Genomic DNA, 23464 nt, shown 5'->3' with positions numbered 1-23464 from the left:
AGCTGCGATTGGCTGGCTGTCAGCGCTGCTGCTTACTACAGGATTGCAGCCGGGACCCACTTCAACCACTGAGTGTAAGAGCCGGGTGGCACGCACTTCACCATTACCAATATATATAGTAACAGGAGCCCGGCATATAGTGATTGCGGTGGGCGGCCGGTTCCGCCCTCAGGGCTGCTGCGCTCTGTGCGGCGTCACCGGTTGCACCACCCTAGTTACGGCCCTGTATAAAACAGTGTGATTAAAGATTAGTGATCTATTTATCAAATGTAATGTCAGAAGAGATTTTCTATCGCTGCTTAAATCTGCTATAGAAAATTGTATATCGCTGCAATTTACCAGTACAACTTTCACCATAAGGAAAAAAAAATATTAAATTATAATGAAGTTTGAAATAAACAATTTTCATATAAACAAAAATGGAATAAAAATGCTTTATCCACTTATTTTCTTTCTGCTGTTGGCCCCTGCTATTGCCACCCTGAGATAGCAACAGTGATAGTGACAATAGTTGGCAGTACTTGTATCACCACCATTAAATAGGCTTTCCCATGTTATTTCTGAAAGGTAGCCAGCAAAGTCTATCACCAGCAATAGCTATAGCCAGACAGGTAGCTTCTTAAATAGGGAGAAACCCAATTTCTGGAGAAAAATCATATGCTGTTTTCAATGGATTTAGAAGTCATCTCCCAATTAAAATATACCCAATTAAAAAGGCAAGGGCACATTCGATACAATTGCTATAGTGCATCTTAATCCTAAATGCAAATTAAGGTTTTACAAAAACTAAGCTTTGCGTGCCCCAGAACAGCTGTAAATACTGGAGCCCTAATCCTGGAGCACTTTCACACTTTTTCCTTATATATGAAACCAGTAATTCTTACAATACAGTTGGTAATACAGGGATAAAATGCTTTCAGTAATTAGATTAAATGCAATAAACCATTTAGAAGAAAACTAAAAATAAACTTTTCTTTATTTTTTTAAATGAAAAAACTGCTTTTTAGACAGAAAATAACGTAGAAGTTGGAGAATGTACGTTGCCATATACTTTGTATAATCCACCCCATATCCTTACTGAGGAGAGGGAGCTTCAGTACACCATAGGAAATGGTAAATTGTTTGCTTCATGTACATGAAGCCCATTACCATATTTTGCTGTACACCCAGCAAATGTCTAGGTAAACCCCTGGATTTAGGCCTACATAAAATACCCATTTATCCCTTTCATGATAGATGCTCAGTATATACAAGTTTCAAATAAGTGTGTTTCATTTTCCTGTGGATACAAAGTAATTGCAGCTTGTGTAAATGAGTAGCTAAATCTTGTAGCACACATAACGAACATATATGCAGCTACAGTTTACACACAATGAAGTCTGCCAATATGCGGGAAATGCAGTGTCTGCCACTAGTGATTATAGTATATATTTCACAATTGTCAGTGCTCTGCACAAACATCCAAGCCAACCTTTAGACTGATGCGCTCTAGAAGTTCTTCTACAGACTTGGGCTTTGGTGGTCTTCCCTTGCGACGTCTTCTTGTCGGCCGTTTAGGTTTCTCTTCAACTTCATTGATTACATCCACATAAATGAACTTAAAGGTGCCAACCTTATTGTTTAAAAGGCCCATCCAAGTGCCCATGGGAGGCTTGCTTATAATTTCAATGATGTCTCCGTTCTGCAGCAAAGATAGTAATTAAATGGTTTGACAATTACAATACTTTAAGCCAATAACTAACCGCTTATGTCCAACAGACAAACTTCTTTCAATCCACTTCGCTAAACCCTTAATTAAAGTGGCTGCTAAGAGAACTTTCCTATTAAGTATAATACAACAAGCATACCTACATACACACACAGTGGCTTGCAAATGTATTCAACAAACTAGAGTGTCAACAGATTTATCTGTATCGGTTATTACACTTTCACAGATTGTTTGTCCCAGACACTATAATTATAGTGAACCAGAAGGCTCTTGAAGTAAATGTTCAAACTCAGAATTCTTTATTTCTCTGCAGATTTGTTTGACAATAATAAAAAAACTCTCAACACTGTAAATGCTCCAAGTTTACACAGATGAAAGATATTGCCCTAACAACTTTAAATTAATTAGCTTCTATTTGTGATTCATTAAATAAAAGTAAACTTTTACAGATAAAAGAGCCCTTAAATAAAACAACATTGGTCATACTGTGAAGTTGAAGGAAAGCTGTGAAAATAAAGACCAAATAGCATTATTTTATAAATGAAGTATAAAAAGTTAGAGACATACAAAATAAAGGAAAAGGCTACAAACTATAAATTCAAGTACTTAGATATTCCAGTGAGCACTGTTGGATCAAATGTGAGGAAATGGATTCTGCATCACACAACCCAGGCACTCCCTAGACAAGGCCATCCCTAAAAACTCAGCTTCAAGGCAAAGAGGCTTGTGAGGGAAGCCACAGAGATGCCAGCTATCATTTTGAAAGAGCCACAGAGTTCAGTGAAGGTGCACCAGTCAACAGTATCAAGAGCAGTACATACAACTGGCCTGATGAGAGGGAGGCTAGTAAGAAGCCATTGCCTACAAAAAAACATGTCAGGAGATTGTTAGAAAACATCAGTGTGACTAAAATGTGGTATAAGGTTTTGTGGTCAGATGTGGCAAAAATTACACTTTTTGGCACAATTCAAAACGCTATATATGGTGCAATTCTAACACTGCTCATTTGGTTGCAAACACTATCCCAACAGTGAGTATAAAGGTGGTATCATCATGTTGTGGGTATGCTTTTCCTCAGTGGGGACTTAAAGCTGTTATTGCAGCAAAGGGTGGATGCCTGTGACATGGCAGTTAGGAGCCGATTGGCTGGTACCTTATCACCGTTCACTTTATCTCCTAACACAGCTTAGTAAATAGACCCTCCTGTCTGTAGAGGTTGAATACTTAAAACAGCATTTTTTATGTTTTTTTATTTACTTTTAAGTGTGCAGAGAACAAAATATTTATAAATTATTAATTTGCAAAGTATAATAAGAGTCTAATAAGAGTCTTCTGGTTTGCAACAATACTACTTCCTAGAATAATCTAGAATACTTAATTTAAAATGAACTAGAGCAGGCCTGGCCAATTTGTGGCTCTCCAGCTGTTGTGGAAGTCCCAGCATGCCTTGCCACAGTTTGCTATTAGGGAATGCTAAAACTCTGGCAAGGCATGCTGGGACTTGTAGCTTCACAACAGCTGGAGAGCCACAAGGTTGGCCAGGCCTGATCTAGAATAACCTAGAATAATCTGTGTAAGTGACACTTACAATACACAAATACATAATACAGACTACTCTGTAGACTTTGTAGGGGTTGAATGTTTTTGCAAGCCACTAATTTTTACATAAATATGTATAACAAAAAAATATACATATTGGGGACAGCTATGAGAAACTACATTTCACTATTACAGCAGCACCACATCCATGAATGGTTATGCAGTTATGACTATACGAAATATTTAGGAATAACATCTCATATATTCTGTCTGAAGGGGTTTATTCAGAGTTTTCTTATTCATGTTCTGTAATAAAAGATATAAACATAATACACAACACACTGCGCTAACATTTTGTAAAAACAATCGGATTAAGAATGAATGTTCACTTCACCAATTAAACATAGTTAAACTTTGGTTGCATGATAAAAATACACACACTTTAAAGAACTTTAGTTCTACCAATTTAGAATAAAATGTTGTTTCACCCTTTGTCAATGTATTATTAATTAATTCAGACATCTGCCCACATCTAATCTATAATCATACACACGTTTTGATTTGATTGGATATTAGCATGTATGGCCCTCTTTCCTCAGGCTAGATACTAGTTATGTCAGCTATACACTAAAACGATGTGTAGCCGCCCGTTCCGACGGCACCCTGCATCGTCCAGTGCATACACACTTGCACGTTGCAGGGGACGACGGCGCGATTTAACATGCCATATCATCTGGTTGACCCTGCAGCAAAGCCGACCAGAAGATGGGGACACACAATTAACGAAATGCCCAATTTGTGTTTTCAAAACAACAAATTGGGGCGATATCATTTAAGTGTGTACCCAGCTTTAGACCTAAACTTTATCAAGTATCTGCTAGGTTCCTTACCTTGAGTTTCAGGGAGTCTGAGTCGTACGGGCTAGGGGTGAAATCAGTGTGGACTCTAGCTCTACCACAGAAAGGCCCTCTGTACGGCGGCTCCTCGTCATCACCATCCTCAGATTTGACGCTTTCCCTGTTGCTAGCTGAGGAGTCTGTCGTGCTTACAGTCTGACCACCTAACAAAGCAGATCAATTAATTATATACGGGACAAAAACAATAAATATCTGCTGCAAAAGCTTCTTTTCACTACACTATAGATATAGTCTGGATACTGGCTTGTTTTGTAGCTAGGAAGGGTAATGAGGATATTATGCAAGCCTTTTAACATAATATATATACTTAAGCTACTAAATGAAGATGGAAAGAATGTTAAATGACAACAGACAATAATTAAGCAGACGTGGATAGAAAACCATCTGCAGGAGCATGCTGTCTCCCAATTGCCATTCTGTACATTTTGGAAGCATGCCTTGTGCAGTACAAATGAATATGTAAGAGCTGAGTTAGAAGGTAGACAGACTATTAGAAGAGTCCAGTACTGAAAGTACAATGTATATGCTTACTCATAGAACTCTGCCCACTCAGGGAGCTTCGAAGACTTTCCACTGAGCCCCCGGCTTTAAGTTTTGGCTTTTCAAGTGTGCTGATGGGGGGCTGAGGAGATTCGGGAGAGTCAGGTATTCCGTCTATGCTTGAGTCCTACAAAAGATTCCATAACATTACCATCATGTCTAAATATCACATACAATAAATAAAAAATATGCACAATACTGAAATACATACATATATATTGAGAGATAACTAATGAGCCTAGAAATATTTCTAAATATTTTTACTTTACTTCTTATAAATGATCAGTGAAGGGATAATGTTTGCATAAGTTATTGACATTTAAGAATATAAATTGGATTTCTGATATCATTGCTTAGCTGGGATAAAATATTTTATTATCCATACAATGAAACAACTGAATGGCCCCTGTGGCCAAATAATTTTGAATTACTACAGAATTAATTTAGTCTTATCAGCATTGTTAAACAAAATCTATTGTGGAGTAAAATTAATTTACATTGCAAGAATAAAATGTAATTGCTGTAAAGAAAAAAAAAACATTTAATAATGTAATTTATTTAATATTACTTGCTGGATACTGAATGTATCAGGTGTACAAAGCTGCACTAGTAAAGGTATGTAGAATATTCATACACCGGCAAGAACAGAGACACAATACATGTGTCAATGGCTCAATCTATCCTCACAGAAGTATTTTAACTGGCTCCCCTGTGTAGACCAGTGTTATTTGAATATTTTTGAAAGTTGTTTTTTTTTACTATTTGGAATAAAATAAACTGGGAAAAGTGAAAACCACCTCCCTCTTCACCCATATAAAAATCCTGTACTCTTTCATCACATATGATCAAGTGTTCTGGTAATATGGGGATCAAGGGACAATGCTTAGAATTGTATATAATGCTAATTGCTTTTGGTTGTTTTTAGTTACATGACACTGTATTTGCTCCATTATAACAAAAGTCTGGAAACTGTATCTTTAGACATTTTCGGTTATAGCAGTTAAAGTTGAAATGCCCATACTTTATATGGCGGTATTTACATGCTTAGAATCTGTTCATTGCGAATAAGCTTTTAAGGACCTATTAAAATATTGAGTAGGCAATAAACTTCGGCCACCAACTCAGTATTAGCATAGACAAACTGTTTAGCTAAGGAAAATTACAATGTGCAGAAACAGTAGCTTGCCTTTTGAATGACGCCAAGTAGGGTTCAGACAGGCCAAGTACATGGAACTTACGACTACTCATAAAGCTTGTTAAAAGGAAACCTATAATTTGCATTCTGCAAGACCAGCAGCAAATGTATTTAATTTCCACAGTAGCAACTCAGCTGGAATATAAGAAGGCACAACGTGATCTCTCAACCAAAATAACCTCTTTGTGTGTTTTGTGTGTCAGACTACCACGGGGCACTGAACAACTTCAGTATGGTTCTATGGGGCTTTTAGTGAACACTTATTAAAGCAGGGTGATCTGTGGCCTAAAACAACTATTATTTCTGCAATTATTATAGTAATATAGAATAAATAATGTATGCAGAGGCAAAACACTATATAGCTAAGCTGGGCTCAAATACTCTGCTCTTCTGCTGCCCCATTTGGGCTTCACCCTGCATGCAGAGAGTTGATAATTGCTGCAGGCTACTGGAGCACACACTCCTCTCTGCCATATAGCTGTGCTCCTCCTGCAAAGGCCGTACTTCTGCAACTGACTAGGTCACTTGCTCTCTGTAGCTTCAGCAAGTCGTCTGTTGACTTCTTCCCAAATGCATATATCCCAAGTGTCCCAATTTAGGCAAGACAATACACATTTGAATGCGGAAATACTGGAGCACCACGATTCTCATCAATTTATACTGAGGCTATGAACCCCATATCAACATTCATTTATTAAAACTGTATTTGTTACATTCTTTCACCAGCAAAAAAAATTGATTGATATGTATCTATGCAGTATTGTTCTGCAAGGCTATGCAGTGAAGCATTGCTTTCTGTAAGTCATCACAATTTGTCCATTACAGAGGCAGCCTTGCCCTAATGGGATGCTAATGTAATCCACAGTGCTTCGCTGACTGCTATTAAGCTGAGCTATAGGCCTACAGGCCAGATTCATCAATGGCCATTTACATACTGACCACTGCCTGATACATAAAATATTTTACCTTTAGTTATGTACAGTTAGTAGTTATTATTACATGCATTGGTAGCCCTGTTATATTCTGTATTAGTAGTTTTCTTACCAGCTTAACAAGTTTTCATATGAATAGTAATGAATACATGAACAATGTAAAATGTGAACAGGTTTTATAAATATATCTAGCATATAATATGTATAAAATGTGTTCTGATCATCATGTACTATTGAATATAAGATACTGTAGTAAAAACCCTCCAGTTATAGGTATGCTGTTATTAACAAACACAGATACTGATAACCAGTTGCAGATAAAACAGTATGTGCAGTAGCCAACTTGGCACATGGCCACTGTCAGGTGGCATGGGTGCAGCAATCAGTTACAATTTGTCAGTATGACACATCTATAGGGATTAGTCATAGATATGTCAGATCTCTGCTACATTTAATATATAGAGATATCCAGCTCTCCCAATGCTGTATGCATCTTGCTTGCTCCTTTCATGACAGATTGCCACAGATTTATGCATTTCAAACTTCCTCTGGGTGTGAAATTTTGCTAATTAACACTATATCAATAAATGCAATTATATTAATGATGAGATTAGCTACAGAGCAAAACTGCATGGTGGAAAATCTCAGAACCAATGAGCAGCGCCAGGATATATGCGGATTAACACAACAGTATATCTAGCTCTCAGTCTCACCTAGAGTGTGCAGTACTGCCCTGGGTTACAGCCAGAACACAGACAGCACAACATAACATGTCGGACATTTATAAATAAGAGACAAAAAAATATGAGCCCTCAGAACTAATTTGATTTCTTCTCAAATGTATAGATTTCTGTCAATAGCAAATATAATGTTCCTAAATGACCTACGTTGACTGAAGTGTCAATGTATACTGGTAGAGGTAAGACCGTTATATGATCCATAGAGAAAGTACATTGTACAGTATAACGTTCTTCACGTTTTCACAGAATGAGTATATTGTAATGCAGCAGTGTCAAAGCTAGAGGGCAGCATTTGCCAATATACAGAGAAAAAACTATTTCATTAAATATATCTACCCTTGTGGTTAACATTTTTACACAGTGATTTAGGAAAGTGTTTTAAATGACAAATATAACAGAGTTTTCCTTAAGCCGCAGTGCTCAGTGTAATTTAAATGTGCTTGTTAACTTGTGATTAATGTGTTTGGAACATTAGCAATGTATTGCATGCTTGCATTTTATTTAACAGGAAAGTGTAATAGATATAGAGTGCAATTGATTCCCTTTGCTGAGAAGTACAGCTATTTGTGTACCAAGTCATGTTATAACGTAATATGAATTCAAATAATTGTAACCAGAATAGGAACAAATTATTTAACCGAGTAGTCTTATTGCTGCATTTAGCAAACAGGGCTGAATGAATCAGTATGTTGCAGAAAGCCACTATAGAGGTTATAAGTAACGGGGTCTGTTTAGCGTATGAACCTCACAGTGACTGGCCAGTTGTAGCTGAACAACAGGTAAAGAGTATGGGTCAGCTCTAACATACCATATACTAATGACAATGTTCCCTCTCCCGCTGTCATGAAATGCACTATGTGGCAGACTGCTAACAGGCATACACAGCAGCCATATGCTAGGTAGCTGTTGTAGAGCTTTATTTTAACCGCCAATGTGGCTTCCAAACACAGCTGGACTCCAGAATTCACAGGCTTATTTCTGTTTTTAAATCAGCTCAATTTCAATAAACAATTTGCAGGAAAGGAATGTAAATTTCCTACTGACCTGCTCTGACACAGAACTTGTGTATTTCTTGGACATCCTTTTCCTCATGGTTTCTTTGACAGACTTCACTTTTTTACCCAGTGAGATTCGTGGTGTGGTGGGGGACTTGAGAACTTCTTTGTATATAAACTCTCCATCTTTCTCCTGTAAGAGTAAATCAGGTCATACGCACTTCCAGTGTGGGAGAAAGCATGATTTCATTATGGGAAAAAATACAACAATGAGTGATTGCAATAAACATCATCTTTCCCTGCTAAACAAATACTCGGATTTCCAAAGCCTTACAGATCCAGCACTTCAACTTCAAAACTGTCTCCGGCTGTAACTGAATATACACTGGCTTTTTGTCTAGGGTTACTTCTGAAACCTTATGTTGAGTTTCCAGTGAATTAATCTAAACATCTAGAGCATGTAGAAGGAGAAATATTGATTCCCTTTATTTTATGCAAGGCTCAAACCAGAGTTCTTCCCATGGCTGTGTCACATTCCTGAAACCCAAGGCAGTGGCACACGCAGAAAAGGAGACCTTTCAAATATGTAGTGCCGAACCATCCATCGTGTCTGATAAATCTATTAGCCAATAGTGTGGATGGCAGTAGAGAACTCAGAGCACAAGTTTCAAAGAGTAATAGAGACCTGAAATTGTCAGGGTACTGGGTCTCAGCAATATTGCTGTATGAACTTCATTGTTTGACACCACAGTGTTCTGAACCAGTTTGGTAGGAGCCTCACATCATTACTTTGTGCTGCTGGGGCCCCTGCTCCTCCCACTATCAACTTAGTGGCAAAGGTTCAAATTCAATGCTAATGTTACGTGGGTTGTCCGGCAAGGAAATCTGCACTCGTTTTTGCTAGAAAGCCACAGAGGTATGAGCAAGATTTTCCTACTATAATAACCTCAGATGTGTGTATCAGCACACAGGAACCTTACATTTCCCCCTCAATCTGTGACCTCCCTTCTCCATCCCGTTATGACACTGCCCTTGTCATCACATGCAGCCCTGTCTTCATTAAAGCAATAACACAAGTGGACATCTCACCTTCTCCCACAATATTTGCATACTCATCTTCTGCAACAATCTGTGATGCAGGGAATATTTTATATAAAACAGCCAACATAAGTAAAGTCAGATAAACTCACCAATAATTCTGCATTATTTCCAACATGTAGCGAGCGATTGGTTAGATCAAATCCGCCAAAGCTGCAGGTCCTCTGTAGAGTGAACATGACAGGTAGGAAAGTGGTAGGAAGTGAGAAAAGCATGAGATAGAAAAAGGAGATTAAAAAAAGAAAATACAAAATTAATCTAAAAATAACTTCAAACAGCCCAAAAATAAAAACATATGCCACTGTAAAAGATGGAAATTGAAAAAAAAAACAAAAAATAAACAAAGTTGATATATTTGATGTTTCACCATGGTGATTCATGCTCACACAGAAATGGCAATTGATGAGGTTTCATTCACTTTAAAATATTAATTGGTTTCCTTCATAATTCATTTTGGTTTGAGGCATGAAAAGTTTTTTTTAGATTGCATTGTTTTTACCCTTCATCAAAGCCTACAGAGTCATTTTTCAATCATATTGAGAATCCCTGCAGGATGAGCCAACGTATGGGAAGCACATGGCTCATTGTTCATTGTCCTTTCTCCCTACTTACAGATATGCATTGCAGCTATATACATCATTATACAGATTCTGGAAAGACTCAGAAGACATGGGGGAAAAAGTGACCATTGTAATACTTGTTTAGCATGTTCAACACAAACAATACCCACAAAGTGTTCAGGTGTAGTGGTATAAATGTAATTAATACTCTATTATTTCAGTTTGCTAAAATCTTGGCTATGAATGGCAAGATGTGTAATTGTTCAACAAGACAACACCTTCCACAAAAAGGCAGCAAGTATTACTAAAATATATTATTAGGAAGTGCACAATCAATAACCACAGATAGATTATGTGCGATCTACTCTTATGCGCCTCCAACAAAAGATATGGTCTTCCAGGAATCCAATGGGAAACGTATTCTCTTTTTAAGTAGAACAGCATTCTTCAGATAAATGATCGCAGTGAGTAAATATGTGATATTATTCTAGGAGAAGACTCAGATCATGCACAGGATCCTATTTTAAACTACACAGTATAACTGCTCCAATACTAGACGTAATACAAAAGTTATGCATGGATTTACATTCACATGACTGACTTTTCACTGAAGTCCCATATAAATCATGGCTCAAAAAGAGCACTTAATCAGTAACTATTAAAGAAGCCATAATTCTAACTTGTGCAGTTAACAGTATTGTCCAGTTACGTATCTAATTAGCACCATAGACCGCTGCTAGAATGTACAATGTTAGTATAATGTACAATGTCACAATATTCCCTTCTGCCCCACTACAGAATGTACAGTACGCAAGGAGGTTTAATATTAGCCCATGGAATTCTTTCTCCAAGACTGATTACTGATATATCGAGTACTATGACCAAAGCGGATACAATACTCACAGCAGTTGTAACATAGACCAAAGATGTAACACACTGTCTATTGCCTGCACAGTGTTACCTGCTGTGTGTAGTGTAACAGCTCAGAAAAATGCTCAAACTAAATGCCCCTCCTGATGAATACAGCATTAGACCAGTTATATTGCCCATAAAACAGATCTTCCTGTCCACTCTTGCCTGTTCCACATTGCATCTGCTACTTCCTCCATTTCCTCATTATTATATGTGACTATGGGCGCAGGAAATATACTGCTTAGCTGGCCTTTTGTCCAAGTGATCAGGGAAAAACAAAGCCGTTTAGGCTCCATCATAGCACTAGAGAAATCTATGTGAAAAGAAAACATACTAAGCAGCTGGAGGAAGCAGAAAAAATGCCAGGTTTAAAAAAAACAAAGGATTGTAACCACATTAGGGAAATAAATAAATCTGTGCCGCAACTTTGTAAAGGGAGAGGGAGTTGGCTGGAAGTTTGAGAGTCTATTTCCACCAAACATAGATTTCAAATAATCCAAAATCTCCAAAATCACAGAGATTGAGGCAATTGTAGATTTCATAATCTATAATGAACTTTATTCCCCGACACAAAACTAGCAATTGAGTGTCGATTACAATGACATCGCAATGTAAACCAGTAAATAAATATTTATACAGTGGATATATTTTTGCATTAAATTAGAAATAAGACCTCCCTTGTATCAGGTCAGATAATATAGATTTAAATATACGACAACAAAAAAACAAATGTATTATAATACAAAACTACAATGCAATAATAGATCCCAAACCATTTTAGCAGCTTAGAAATTTAGATCATTCCATATTTTTTTAATAAGTAAAGGTTTCTAGAAAGAAAACTAATTGCAGATGCCCATATTAAAAAGGTATATACTTTCTCATATTGATTAGTACAATTATCGTTAGGTTACTAATGTCACTACTGAACTGTTCCTGTACACAGTGCCTTATAATAGCAATCTATTGGAAAAGCCATACGTAAGTAGAAACAAGGGCAGGCTGCTACTGCGGCAGTAGATGAAATGATCAGTAGCAATGGAATGCTCATGCAATCAAGTGCAGAATCGTCATTAAAAAATAACAACATGATATGTATAATGTTGTCCAAAGAAAAAAAAAAAAATCACAAAGGATGATCACGGTCACAGAATATGAATTGCCCCCATTTCCCAGGGGTTGCAGTCAGCCATGTCTTGCACTCCAGAAAATGTGTGGTTTCCTGCTTGTGCTACAGGACTGGGTTGTGTGACGCAGGAATACGTAGTGTCAGTAAGAGAATAAAGATAAATTAACTCTAAATCCCTGTCTCACATACACATCTAATGGGGCATATGAGGCAGTAAGAGGTTAAAGTACATAGCCATTACAGCCAAGAAGCTGCCACAAGTAAGAGCTAAGCAATAAAATCTTTTAAAAGGAATAGAAGAATCACTGTCAGAGTAGAACTAAATGCTGGTGCCTTCAGGCGTCTTTCCACAGTACACATTAGATACTGATAGGAATTGTTTATTATACATTGCTATGGCCAATATGTGTGAGCATAGACTTCTCTTGAAAGGCTATTCATTGATCGAATATATATAATTTATATATTTTTTTACAGCTTCTTTCATACTATTAAATGGAATGGTGAATATATTATTTGGAAGCATGTAGAGAGCCAATATATTTGAAGAGAATGCTATTCACTGCTTCTAAATGTTCACAGTTCATTAAGCAATGAGTGGTAATAAATGATCACTGGTAAGCAATTAATTTGGCATCTATGTAGTGTGGAAAAATGTGCAAATCTAAAGTGAAGGTCATATGTGGGTGGGGTTATGTAATGTCATCGCTGACTGCAGCTCAATAGGAGAAGGAAGGCCAACATCAAGGCAACTCTATCGACTCACAGACTTTTGATGGATTCTCAAGAGAACCCTTTTAGTACAACGGTCCACTGTTGCAGCCCATTTTCTTTCAGCCTCCTCTTCCTCTTCCAGCAGACATCGCTTCTCAGCCTTGCTAAGAGTCCTGTCACTGACAGGTCGCACAAGATTGGTTAGGTTCAAATGACTGTACAAACTCCTCTCGACAACATAGGTTATGTTAAATTCACTGACTGTGCGGCCCCTTGGCCTTCTGTTTGGAAAGACACTGCTGCCTCCTTTGGATCTTTGACGGAATGATTGCTGATCACAAACTGGAGAGGATGTTCCTTTCCTAGCAGGCCGCGGACAGAGAAAAGTTCTAGCACATGAATAATTAGAATCGAGTTTCTTCAACCTTATCTGTTTCCTGATATTTTGCACCTCTTCCAGAGAAACCAAAAGGTGATGTTTGTGTTTGTTTCTGTCATAAAAGCAAACACTCTCTGTACTTACCCCGTGACTTAAAGAACCAAGGCTTTTCTTCAATTCTCGTTCTGTCATGGAGCGAGAAACTTTTTGGGACTTTTCATCTTCCGGATAGGAAAAAAATGTTCCAATCTTCTTGGGAGGCTTGATGAGACCACGCCCTTCAGTTTTGCTCAAAGTCTTTACTAGTTTTCGGTTGACACTCATTGTGTCACAGTTTTCAGATGAAGGGGACACGGAATATGAAACGCCTCCTAGCTGTGTTTTCTCCAGTGAATTATCTCTACATAGTGGCTTCTTATGGATACCGGAATAAAGAGCAGATTTATCATCCACAACAGGAGTGCTGTGAAGTGTGTCTTCTAGACCTGGGATAAAAAAAAAACACACTTTATTGAAACAATATAAAACATTAATGCTGCCCATCCACTAGGCAATTAAACCTAGCAATGGAGCGATAACGACGGTCGTTATCGCTCCATCGCTTGGTAATTGCCTGCAAATCGGGCAGTAAAAGGTTAAAAACGACCAGCGATGCGCGTGCCTGCTGGTCTTTTTTAACATCAATCATCGCCCGAGCATGACGGTCAACGTGACGACCGCCGTCAGGTTGCCATGTTCGGGGATGATTGATCTGCATACACTGAACATGTGAACGTTCAGTGTATGCAGTTCACCCCGCGGGAGACTACGGCATCGTAATCGTGCCGTCGTCTCCCGCATCGTTAAGTGGATGGGCAGCTTAATAATCCTGGAATGTTACTATAATAACTGTTGTATTGTAATGCTATATTATAGCTAATAACAGTTAATATAGTGGAGAACGGTGCAGGAGGTAAAATAGTTGTACTGTACTAGTGGTCTAAATTTACTAATATATAACACATGTCCAAACTTTCACTAGTTTTGGCTTGTCCCAATTCTTTGGAAAATCTGCACATCCTGATGCTCGTGTCTAAACCAGATGTATATTTCTCTGTCATGTACATGTTAACTCGGTATCTAACATATGAGTGCTGTACACGTAAAAATATCAAGTTGGTTGCCCAGATGCTACTTTATTTAAAGGAATACTAAAGGCTTAGGGGTATATTTACTAAAGTGTGGGTTTTTAGAAGTGGATATGTTGCCCTTAGCAACCAATCAGATTCTAGCTATTATCTTCTAGAAGGTGTGTAAGAAATGTTAAGTAGATCTGATTGGTTGCTATGGACAACATCTCCACTTCTAAAAACCTGCACTTATAGCCCTTAGGGCTCGATTCAGAGGTGCACATGATAATGCTGTGACCAATGCTCTTCCTACTGAGCATCCAGTGGCTGTGGTGCTAATCTGTCTTAGTGCTTCTTTTAAAGGGACCATCACCAAAGCTTGTACCAGCCCTATGGAAGGTGCAATTTCTCTACCTGAACATGGCACCCTTTGTCTGCGCTACTGCGGCAGCTGCCTAACCACCCCCGTTACCTCCCAAGAATGGCCATTCAAAGCCAGAGATATTGCATCCAAATTTGTTCTGCATCTCCCAGCAGTAACCATTGGAGCGCATGGGGAGGGCGACTCAGATGCATGCGCATACATTAAACATCAGCTGCTTGCATGCACTCTTTAATCAGGCTCTTAATTACTAACAAATATATTGAAGAGCACACTCAGAAAGGTCTTTCCTGTTATACAGAATTTTGTCTGGAGGAGCAGCCGTTCTTCTCCATCCTACTGTGTCTGCTGCCTTGTCATCTAACTCACTCTGCTTATTATGAACTGAAGGGGAAAATGGGATAAAATAGTTCAGCAGTTTCACTCCCTTCAAAGACTAGTTATATGGACGTTGGGGCTACTGCCATACCAACAAAGCAGCAAACATTCGTTTTTTGTAGTATTTTATTCACAAATAATGCTTATGATGTTGTCTATTTAGCATACAAGTAAAGAGGTTTATTTACAGCCATGCCAAAAGTTTTTAAGAATGACACAAGTATTGGTTTTCACAAAGTCTGCTGCTTCAGTTTTTATGATGGCAATTTGCATATACTCCAGAAAGTCATGAAGAGTGATCAGATGAATTGCAATTAATTGTAAAGTCCCTCTTTGCCATGACAATGAACTTAATCCCAAAAACAACATTTCCACTGCCACAAAAGGACCAGCTGACATCATGTCAGTGATTCTCTTGTTAACACAGGTGAGAATGTTGACGAGGACAAGGCTGGAGATCACTCTGTTATGCTGATTGAGTTAGAACAACAGACTGGAAGCTTTAAAAGGAGGATGGAACTTGAAATCAATGAATCATTGTTAACCATGGTTACCTGCAAGGAAACACGTGCAGTCATCATAGCTTTGCCCAAAAAGGGCTTCACAGGCAAGGATATTGCTGTTAGTAAGATTGCACCTAAATTAACCATTTATCGGATCGTGAAGAACTTCAAGGAGCGAGGTTCAATAGTTGTGAAGAAGGCTTCAGGGTGCCCAAGAAACATCCAGCAAGTGCCAGGACCATCTCCTAAAGTTGATTCAGCTGCAGGATTGGGGCACCACCAGTGCAGGAATGGCAGCAGGCAGGTGTGAGTGCATCTTCACGCACAGTGAGGCGAAGACTTTTGGAGGATGGCCTGGTGTCAAGAAAGGCAGCAAAGAAGCCACTTCTCTCCAGCAAAAACATCAGGGACAGACTGATATTCTGCAAAAGGTACAGGGATTGGACTGCTGAGGACTGGGGTAAAGTTATTTTCTCTGATGAATCCCTTTTTAGATTGTTTGGGGCATCTGGAAATACGCTTGTCCAGAGAAGGAAAGGTGAGCGCTACCATCAATCCTGTGTCATGCAGCAAAGCATCCTGAGACCATTCATGTGTGGGGTTGCTTCTCAGCTAAGGAAGTGGGCCCCCTTCACAATTTTGCCTAAGAATATAGGCCCTCATTCAGAGCCACTCGCTAGCGGCAGTACGTTCGTTCCGAGCGATGTTCGCACATCTGCGCATGCGTACGGTTTTTAGTACGCATGCGCGAACCAGTCAGTGCGGCCCAAAAACATTTGTATGCAATATAGCGAGTGCCTGCTATTTTGAGTGACAGAATGAGGCGTATGTGGGTGGTAACAGGGGAAGGTGCTTGAAAACGGGGAGTGGAGATCCGTTCGCAGGCGTGCTTAAAGGTCAAAACGGGCGTTTTATGGGTGTGCATAATTAATATAGCAGCGTCAATGACCACGTCACTTGGTTTTTTTTAACTCAGAACTGCTCGCAAAATAACGGTTGAAAAAACCAACCACAAGAATAGCGAGCAGTTCATATCCTGTTCGATGTACTCCATTAATCTAATAAATAGCGGACATGACGTATGGTGCGAGCGGCCAGGGGGCGTTTTTAAGAAATAAAAGAGCGTATGTTTTGCTCGCTCGTTCAGACTTAGAGGTGTGAACAGACTGCAATGTGCGAACGGATCATTTGCATAGCCACCCCTTGTTTTTGAATGAACGAACGCAAATAGCGAACGGCTCTGAATGAGGGCCATAGCCATGAATAAAGAATGGTACCAAAACATCCTCCAAGAGCAACTTCTCCCAACCATCCAAGAACAGTTTGGTGACGAACAATGCCTTTTCCAGCATGATTTAACTTTTGCCTTATGACAAGGTGCTCTAACTAAGTGGCTCGGGGAACAAAACATCAAAATTTTGGGTCCATGACCAGGAAACTCCCCAGACCTTAATGCCATTGAGAACTTGTAGTCAATCCTCAAGAGGCGGGTGGACAAACAAAAACCCACAAATTCTGACAAACGCCAAGCATTGATTAGGCAAGAATGGACAGCCATCAGTCAATATGTGGCCCAGATGTTGATTGACAGGATGCCAGGGCAAATTGGAGAGGTCTTGAAAAAGAAGGGTCAACACTGCAAATATTGAATCTTTGCATAAACTTAATGTAATTGTCAATACAAGTCTAACACTTATGAAATGCTTGTAATTTTACTTCAGTATACCAAAGTAACATCTGACAAAAAGGACTAAAAACACTGAAGCAGCAAACTTGTGAAAAACAATACTTGTGTCATTCTGAAAGCTTTTGGCCATGGCTGTATATTTTATAATATAAGCTTGAAGATGCACCCCTCTGATGAAATTCTATCAAGGAAGAAACGCGTTAGAGAACATCATTGGACATTTCCTCCAGCCCGGCTATTACTGCGCTTTTTACACGAGACCGCGCAGGCTTGTAAAGCGAGTGCTTCAACTACCGCGGATCAAGCACGGTGTAAGCGGCCTCAATTTCAGCTGAAGGCAACACCTCACATCCATATCGGGGGAGCAGCACGGCACTTTGGAGCGGTTGAGGTCCCGTATCTGCAGCAGTGACTGCTGATATATTACCTGCAAGCACTCGCTGCTAATTAATTTATCGGTGAACCTGTTTGTACAACAAATATGGAATATTCTCCTCCTACACATTATACTGGAGAAGATATAACAATTTCTGCTTAGCCAGACGCGGCTGTAGTTATATGCTTTATGCTCCATAAAATCACCACTCTCTCTCATCGGAGCATGTTTAGTGGATAACAAGAGCCACATCCAACATACTTATTTCATTTTTCTCTTAATTGTCCCGGGAGACATTCTATTTCTTTCAAATATGGACAAATGTGGATATGAATTACTAAATGAAACATAATTGATGTGCAAACAAGGATACATTAAAGAACTGCCAGTTGTATCTTTTATATGTTTTGCAATTATCGGCACAAAGCCAGATTGATTTAGTATTTGGGTTCACAGCTTGTGAAATATATTCTTCACACACTGTGCAATGTGTATTGGACCCACACTATACATGAATATGTCTAAATTTTTAAGATTTTTTAACTCTAATATCTTTATATACCATTATTCTGTGTTGACTTATTATTAATGGCACATTTGCATTTTTAGATTTATTTTTACTGATTTATTAATTTATTGTAGTGATGTGTACAGTGGAATAGTTTCACACTCACCAATAAGGGATTAAGAGATTTTCCCCAGCGCTGTGCTTTTTGGATATTGATTTGGGTGTTTTGTTGGCAACTTTTATCACAGCAGCTAGGAGTATCTGTCCCTATATTTGTAATATAGACCTCATCATTGTTTCTATAGCGCCAGAGGTTATTTTCTCCTTTTTTGTTGAAGATGCTATCTAATACTGATGCATCAACCATGTTCTGTTATTTGTCTATTGCAGGTTTTTTTTTAATTCATTTAATTTACCTTCAGTGCAAATAATATAACACACATAAATGAGATCTTATATTTCTCTAGCATATTTCTTGCTTCTATCTATCTATACTTCACATCAACTATGGACATAACAATAGACTTTGGCATGTTGTATTCACCTTCTGGATTTGGCTTCTTCATCTCTTCTGCTCTGATAAGTTTGTTCCTGACTCGCCGAGTGGAGTTCACCAGCTTGTGGAGTCTCTTGAATTTCACCGACTCCTCTGACTCGTCTTCAGACTGTTCTCTCGACTAGTGGAGAAGGAAAACATACACACAAATAGATACAAGACTACAAAGTGGTGGGGTGTGATAGAATAGAGCTGTTCAAACATCTTACCAATACACAAACACATTCCAGTCCCAATGGCAGCCCTAATAGCAATGACGGATTAAAAACAGCATACTAACAAAAAAATGTACATTTAATATAAGATCATCAATATATGTTTGTTTCAATGAAAATTTCATTTTAGCTGTCAAAACAGACATACACGCAATTAGAAGAAACAGAATAAACACCAGTGTGATGCTTTAAATACCTAACAAAAAATTGCCATAAGACGCAAAATTGCCAAAGAAGTAAACATTTGTCAACAAGGCTATCCACTTTGCAACAAACTCCCTGGCTACATTGTGTCTCATATCCCAGTTATAGGAATAAAAAGGTAGTGCAGCCATTCAATCAGGTGCTGCCCTTATTTACACACCTCCAATCCACAAAACTGGGTACACTATAAGATATATTGTCCGCAACAGATCGGAATGACCATCGTATAGTGTGGTACCTGAAAACCACCCAGTACATCATACAATGAAATAGGTAGTCGCATCTTCCCAATCGGATATGCTGCACATCAGATGGGACAATGCCACGGATGATGTGGTATAACTTACATTAGACGTGTAACAATATATTGCACCATTGCACAGTGGATCATGCACTGTGTACGGTGATGCGACATATCGTTTCATCACATTGCTGGGTCGCACCGTTGTTCAGGTGTGTACCCAACTTAAGAGTTGCCTGCTCCAAATTATATTTTATGGTAACAACCAAGAGCTCCTGTTACTGCTACATGAGGAACTAGTGACAAAAGGTTGTCCTAAAGGGGACAACTCCTTTTAAGTACCTCAAAAAGAAATTGCAAGACAACATTCAAGTATTTTAATAAACATTATAGTAAATGTGGCTACAAAAGCACAGAAAGAGTGATGTTACACAGTGTTCTTAAAGCTCACACAGAAAGGTATTTAGTTTCTTGAATTTTTTTCTGCATTTAACATCAAGATTTATACTAAAAAAAGTTTAACGATATTGAAAAAGATTTAGCATTTTCTCACTTACGAAGATGATTAGTTGGTTGTTCCAAATGCTATTTCCACAAATACAGGATTCTCTCTCTGAATGTTGTGGGAAGTTAACAATAGCATGCAACAAGAGTTTTACTTCCCATCTCCCTTTTCCTGGGCCATTTTAAAATAAGCTCCTTGCTTCCGGACGGTAAGGAACACTGAGCCTGTTATGGCTGTATAATATATGAGTGGGGGTGGGAGGATCACTTATACAACATCCATAATACAGTATATGTAGGTGTAGATATATAGCCAGGTGGATTGGGACCGTTATCTCAGAAAGATCTGAGGGAAATCCGTTTTTAAAAAGTTTTATTTTCATTGTCAAAATAAGTTTATATGAATAATAAAGAGGCATTATTTTAGTTGCCAGTTCAGGTATACATTTGGTTAGGACACACGTAAACAAATGAAAAAATTCAAATATAATGCCACGTAAAAAAAACTGCTAAAGAGTTAGCATTGGGGAAAAAGTTACATCAACAATCTAAACTTTCCTATATGTGGCTCAATTCAATTAAATGCAAGGGCCAATCTCTCCCTGGATTCTGTGATTTTTGTATAGTCCAATAGGGCTGCAAGCCTGCAAACTAAAATCAGCGAATCCAGAGCTACTGCATATAGCCGCACTTATTCACGTGGGTGAGTTAATTGAATCGACCCCATAAAAACAAATTCATCTATTTTCTACCTATTTTCTCTCTCTTCATACAATTCTGAAGCTGCTAAGGACTAAGAAATTGGTAATATGGGTTTAAAAAATAAAGAAAAAAAGAGATAAAATGCCCACTGAAAATGATGGTTATTTCTTTGGTCAAGCATATACAACATCGGGCCACACCAGCGCTGCCTTCAGCTGCTATTCAAAGGAGTGTGTTAAACTCCCTGTATACAAGTACAGATATAAAATGGAAGAGAACAACACGATGGGTAACCTGTTCTCTTTCATTTTATATCTTTGGTGAAACTCATGATTTCTTATTAATTAGGGTACTGCAAGCCAAACAATTCAACCTATAAATCTTGTGCCCATCCCCGCCCTATTTGTTACAATGGAAGATGGAATATCGCACCCCTTTGCACAAAATGATGCATGCCTACCCTGCATCAGTAAAAACACTTCAGTTAAAACATATAATGATACCATACTTGCCTACTTTTCATTCTTCCTCCGAGAGAAGCCCGAAGAAGAGAAGCCGATGGGCAATGAGGGGCAGACTTTTTGAGGCATTAAGCCCCGCCACCTACTCAGGGACCACTGAAAATTCTCCCCATTCTGCCCACTTCACTAGGAAATGGGCAGGATGAGGGAGAAGTGCCTACTCTTCCAGGGAGTGTTAGGGGATACCTGAAAAATCGGTAGCCTCCTGCAACTTCCGGGAGAGTAGGCATGTAGGAATTTTTAAAAATTGTAATGACCAATATTAGACTAACATTCCCTGTAACAAAATAATTCTAGTTCTAAATCTCACTTTTCTCAAAACAGTGTAAAAGCAAATCCATGTAGAAAAATTAAAGGATATTAGAAAATGTCATGAGCAAAACGGAATTATTTTAGCAGATTCAGGTAGAGATTTATCAACAAGTGACATTCTTTGTTATCACTTGTTAACTAATCTTAAATTGTGCTCCAACCAATCAGCTCCTGTCATATGTTTGAAAATGACAGTTAGAAGCCGATTGGTTGGAGCACCATTTAAGATTAGTAACGAGTGACAACAAGAACATCACTCGCTGATAAATCTGGGCCTCAGAGCGAAAGCGCCGGAGAAGAGGAGCCAGGTAACTAATTGCTGCCTAATTAGGTTTTGCCATGATAATACTAGCAGTACCCCATTTAGGATTAGATGCAAATATGTCCTAAAGGTGGAAATTTTACCCTGCATAAATTAAAATGCTATAAATTTTCATGCAGTTCCCTTATAAAAATAGAACATACAATTTGAATGCTGCCTCACATGTATATTTTGAGCATTCTAAGCAATGTTACGATCATGTTGAAGTGCTGATTTAATGCCACGCTCCTCTTTTGATATAAATATCAGCAAGTAGTGCATCCACTGGAAAGAAAGATCCAGGTTGGGGATAGTGCCATCATGTAACTGGATGCCAACATAATCTTCTGATGAAATTAGACAATGGTGTGCAGCTTATACTATACCACAAAATATCATTATAAACAATCAAAAGTCAATCCTGTTAGGTCATAGTTGGTACAACAGTAGTATGAATCCCAATTGTCCTGATTTTCAGACTTTGAAGGGGATTGAGTTTGGCCCAAAAGTGAGCCTCACTGGACGGGGTTTAGGCGGCTGGTGCAGGTTTGGCTTGATTGGAAGTGTGGCATATTTTGTCCTGATTTTCATGTCTAAGTGTTGGGGGAATGGTATGAGGCTGAGTGCATAAAGAGATCAGGCCTTCCAGTTGTTCTTATTTAGCCTGCACAGACCCAGATCGTATACAAATAAATGGTCAGAACTTGCTTAAAATAGGCAGAAATTGAGACGGTAATTTGGTGCAAGTGGGTTGACATGTTTGTGTGAGTTTGGGGGGAGGATTTGCTGAATTGCGGTATTGTACTTTTATCCCGATTTTGCTTTGGTAAATTTTGAGAGGCATGCCCATATGATGGCTCCCTCACTGAGGAGATGAGCATTTGACATGGACAAGTTAATTTTTTGCACTTCAATGTGGTTATTGAATGACTAGATTAAAGCTATTCAGTTGCTTACTGACCCATTGTAGTCCGTTCCACTTTCCATTAAAAAGTATGTTTGGTCAGAATTAGGACTTCAGGCCTATTTAAAATTCTCATTGGTAGAACAGATCGCTATTTCCTTCTATAAACAGTGATGTTTTTTTGTGCGTGAAGTACACTTTATGCTTATAAATGACAAGTGATTTTCAGGATATAAATATAATACATACTACTAAATCCTCCCAATTAACTAATGAACGTAGCAGGGACAGTATGTCAGAATTGTATTAAAAAATACTTCATCATAGAATTTCCATAAATGTATTCAACTGGTTAAAGAGCTAGGACAGAAACCTATAGCTGCTCGGCAGATATTCCCCAACCTCATGTCAGATGTTTGCTCATTTATTTCCTTCACTTTTGTGTTTGATCAAATGTGCTGTATCCCAGATGTTCCCCCTCAAGAGCACAATATAATAAAACAATAACAGAAAAATGCATCTCTTCTCCAGCAGCAGTGACAGCAGATGGAACACGTCATGTGCTAATGCCAGTTCATACACAATATACTTCCGCTAATCTACTTGAAGTAAAAACACAACACGTCATAATGCTGTTAACACCTCATGTCAATTAATAACAAGCCTTCTTTACCGGATTACAAATTATGCGGTATACAATAAT

General features: G+C 38.5%; 1 protein-coding gene across 3 annotated transcripts in view; it reads right to left on the bottom strand.

Moving 5' to 3' along the window:
- The window catches only part of SASH1 (SAM and SH3 domain containing 1), a 272900-nt gene that overhangs the window by 27050 nt on the left and 222386 nt on the right, over positions 1 to 23464 (bottom strand). For 2 of the 3 annotated variants that reach the window (XM_088455529.1, XM_088455389.1), the window contains exons 9-15: positions 18846 to 18978; positions 13503 to 13843; positions 9757 to 9828; positions 8616 to 8759; positions 4696 to 4831; positions 4138 to 4307; positions 1472 to 1681 (exon numbers count right to left, since the gene is read on the bottom strand). In XM_088455529.1, coding sequence (XP_088311655.1) covers positions 1472 to 1681; positions 4138 to 4307; positions 4696 to 4831; positions 8616 to 8759; positions 9757 to 9828; positions 13503 to 13843; positions 18846 to 18978 — 1206 coding nt within the window. The remainder of the gene's footprint in view (positions 1 to 1471; positions 1682 to 4137; positions 4308 to 4695; positions 4832 to 8615; positions 8760 to 9756; positions 9829 to 13502; positions 13844 to 18845; positions 18979 to 23464) is intronic. The other variant, XM_088455448.1, reaches the window with a different exon arrangement.

This window comes from Taudactylus pleione, unplaced genomic scaffold (assembly GCF_031769625.1).
Source record: "Taudactylus pleione unplaced genomic scaffold, aTauple2 ptg000006l, whole genome shotgun sequence".
Lineage (NCBI taxonomy): Eukaryota > Metazoa > Chordata > Amphibia > Anura > Myobatrachidae > Taudactylus > Taudactylus pleione.
The sequence above is the reverse complement of the archived record's forward strand: the minus strand, read 5'-3'. Positions and strand labels throughout refer to the sequence as shown.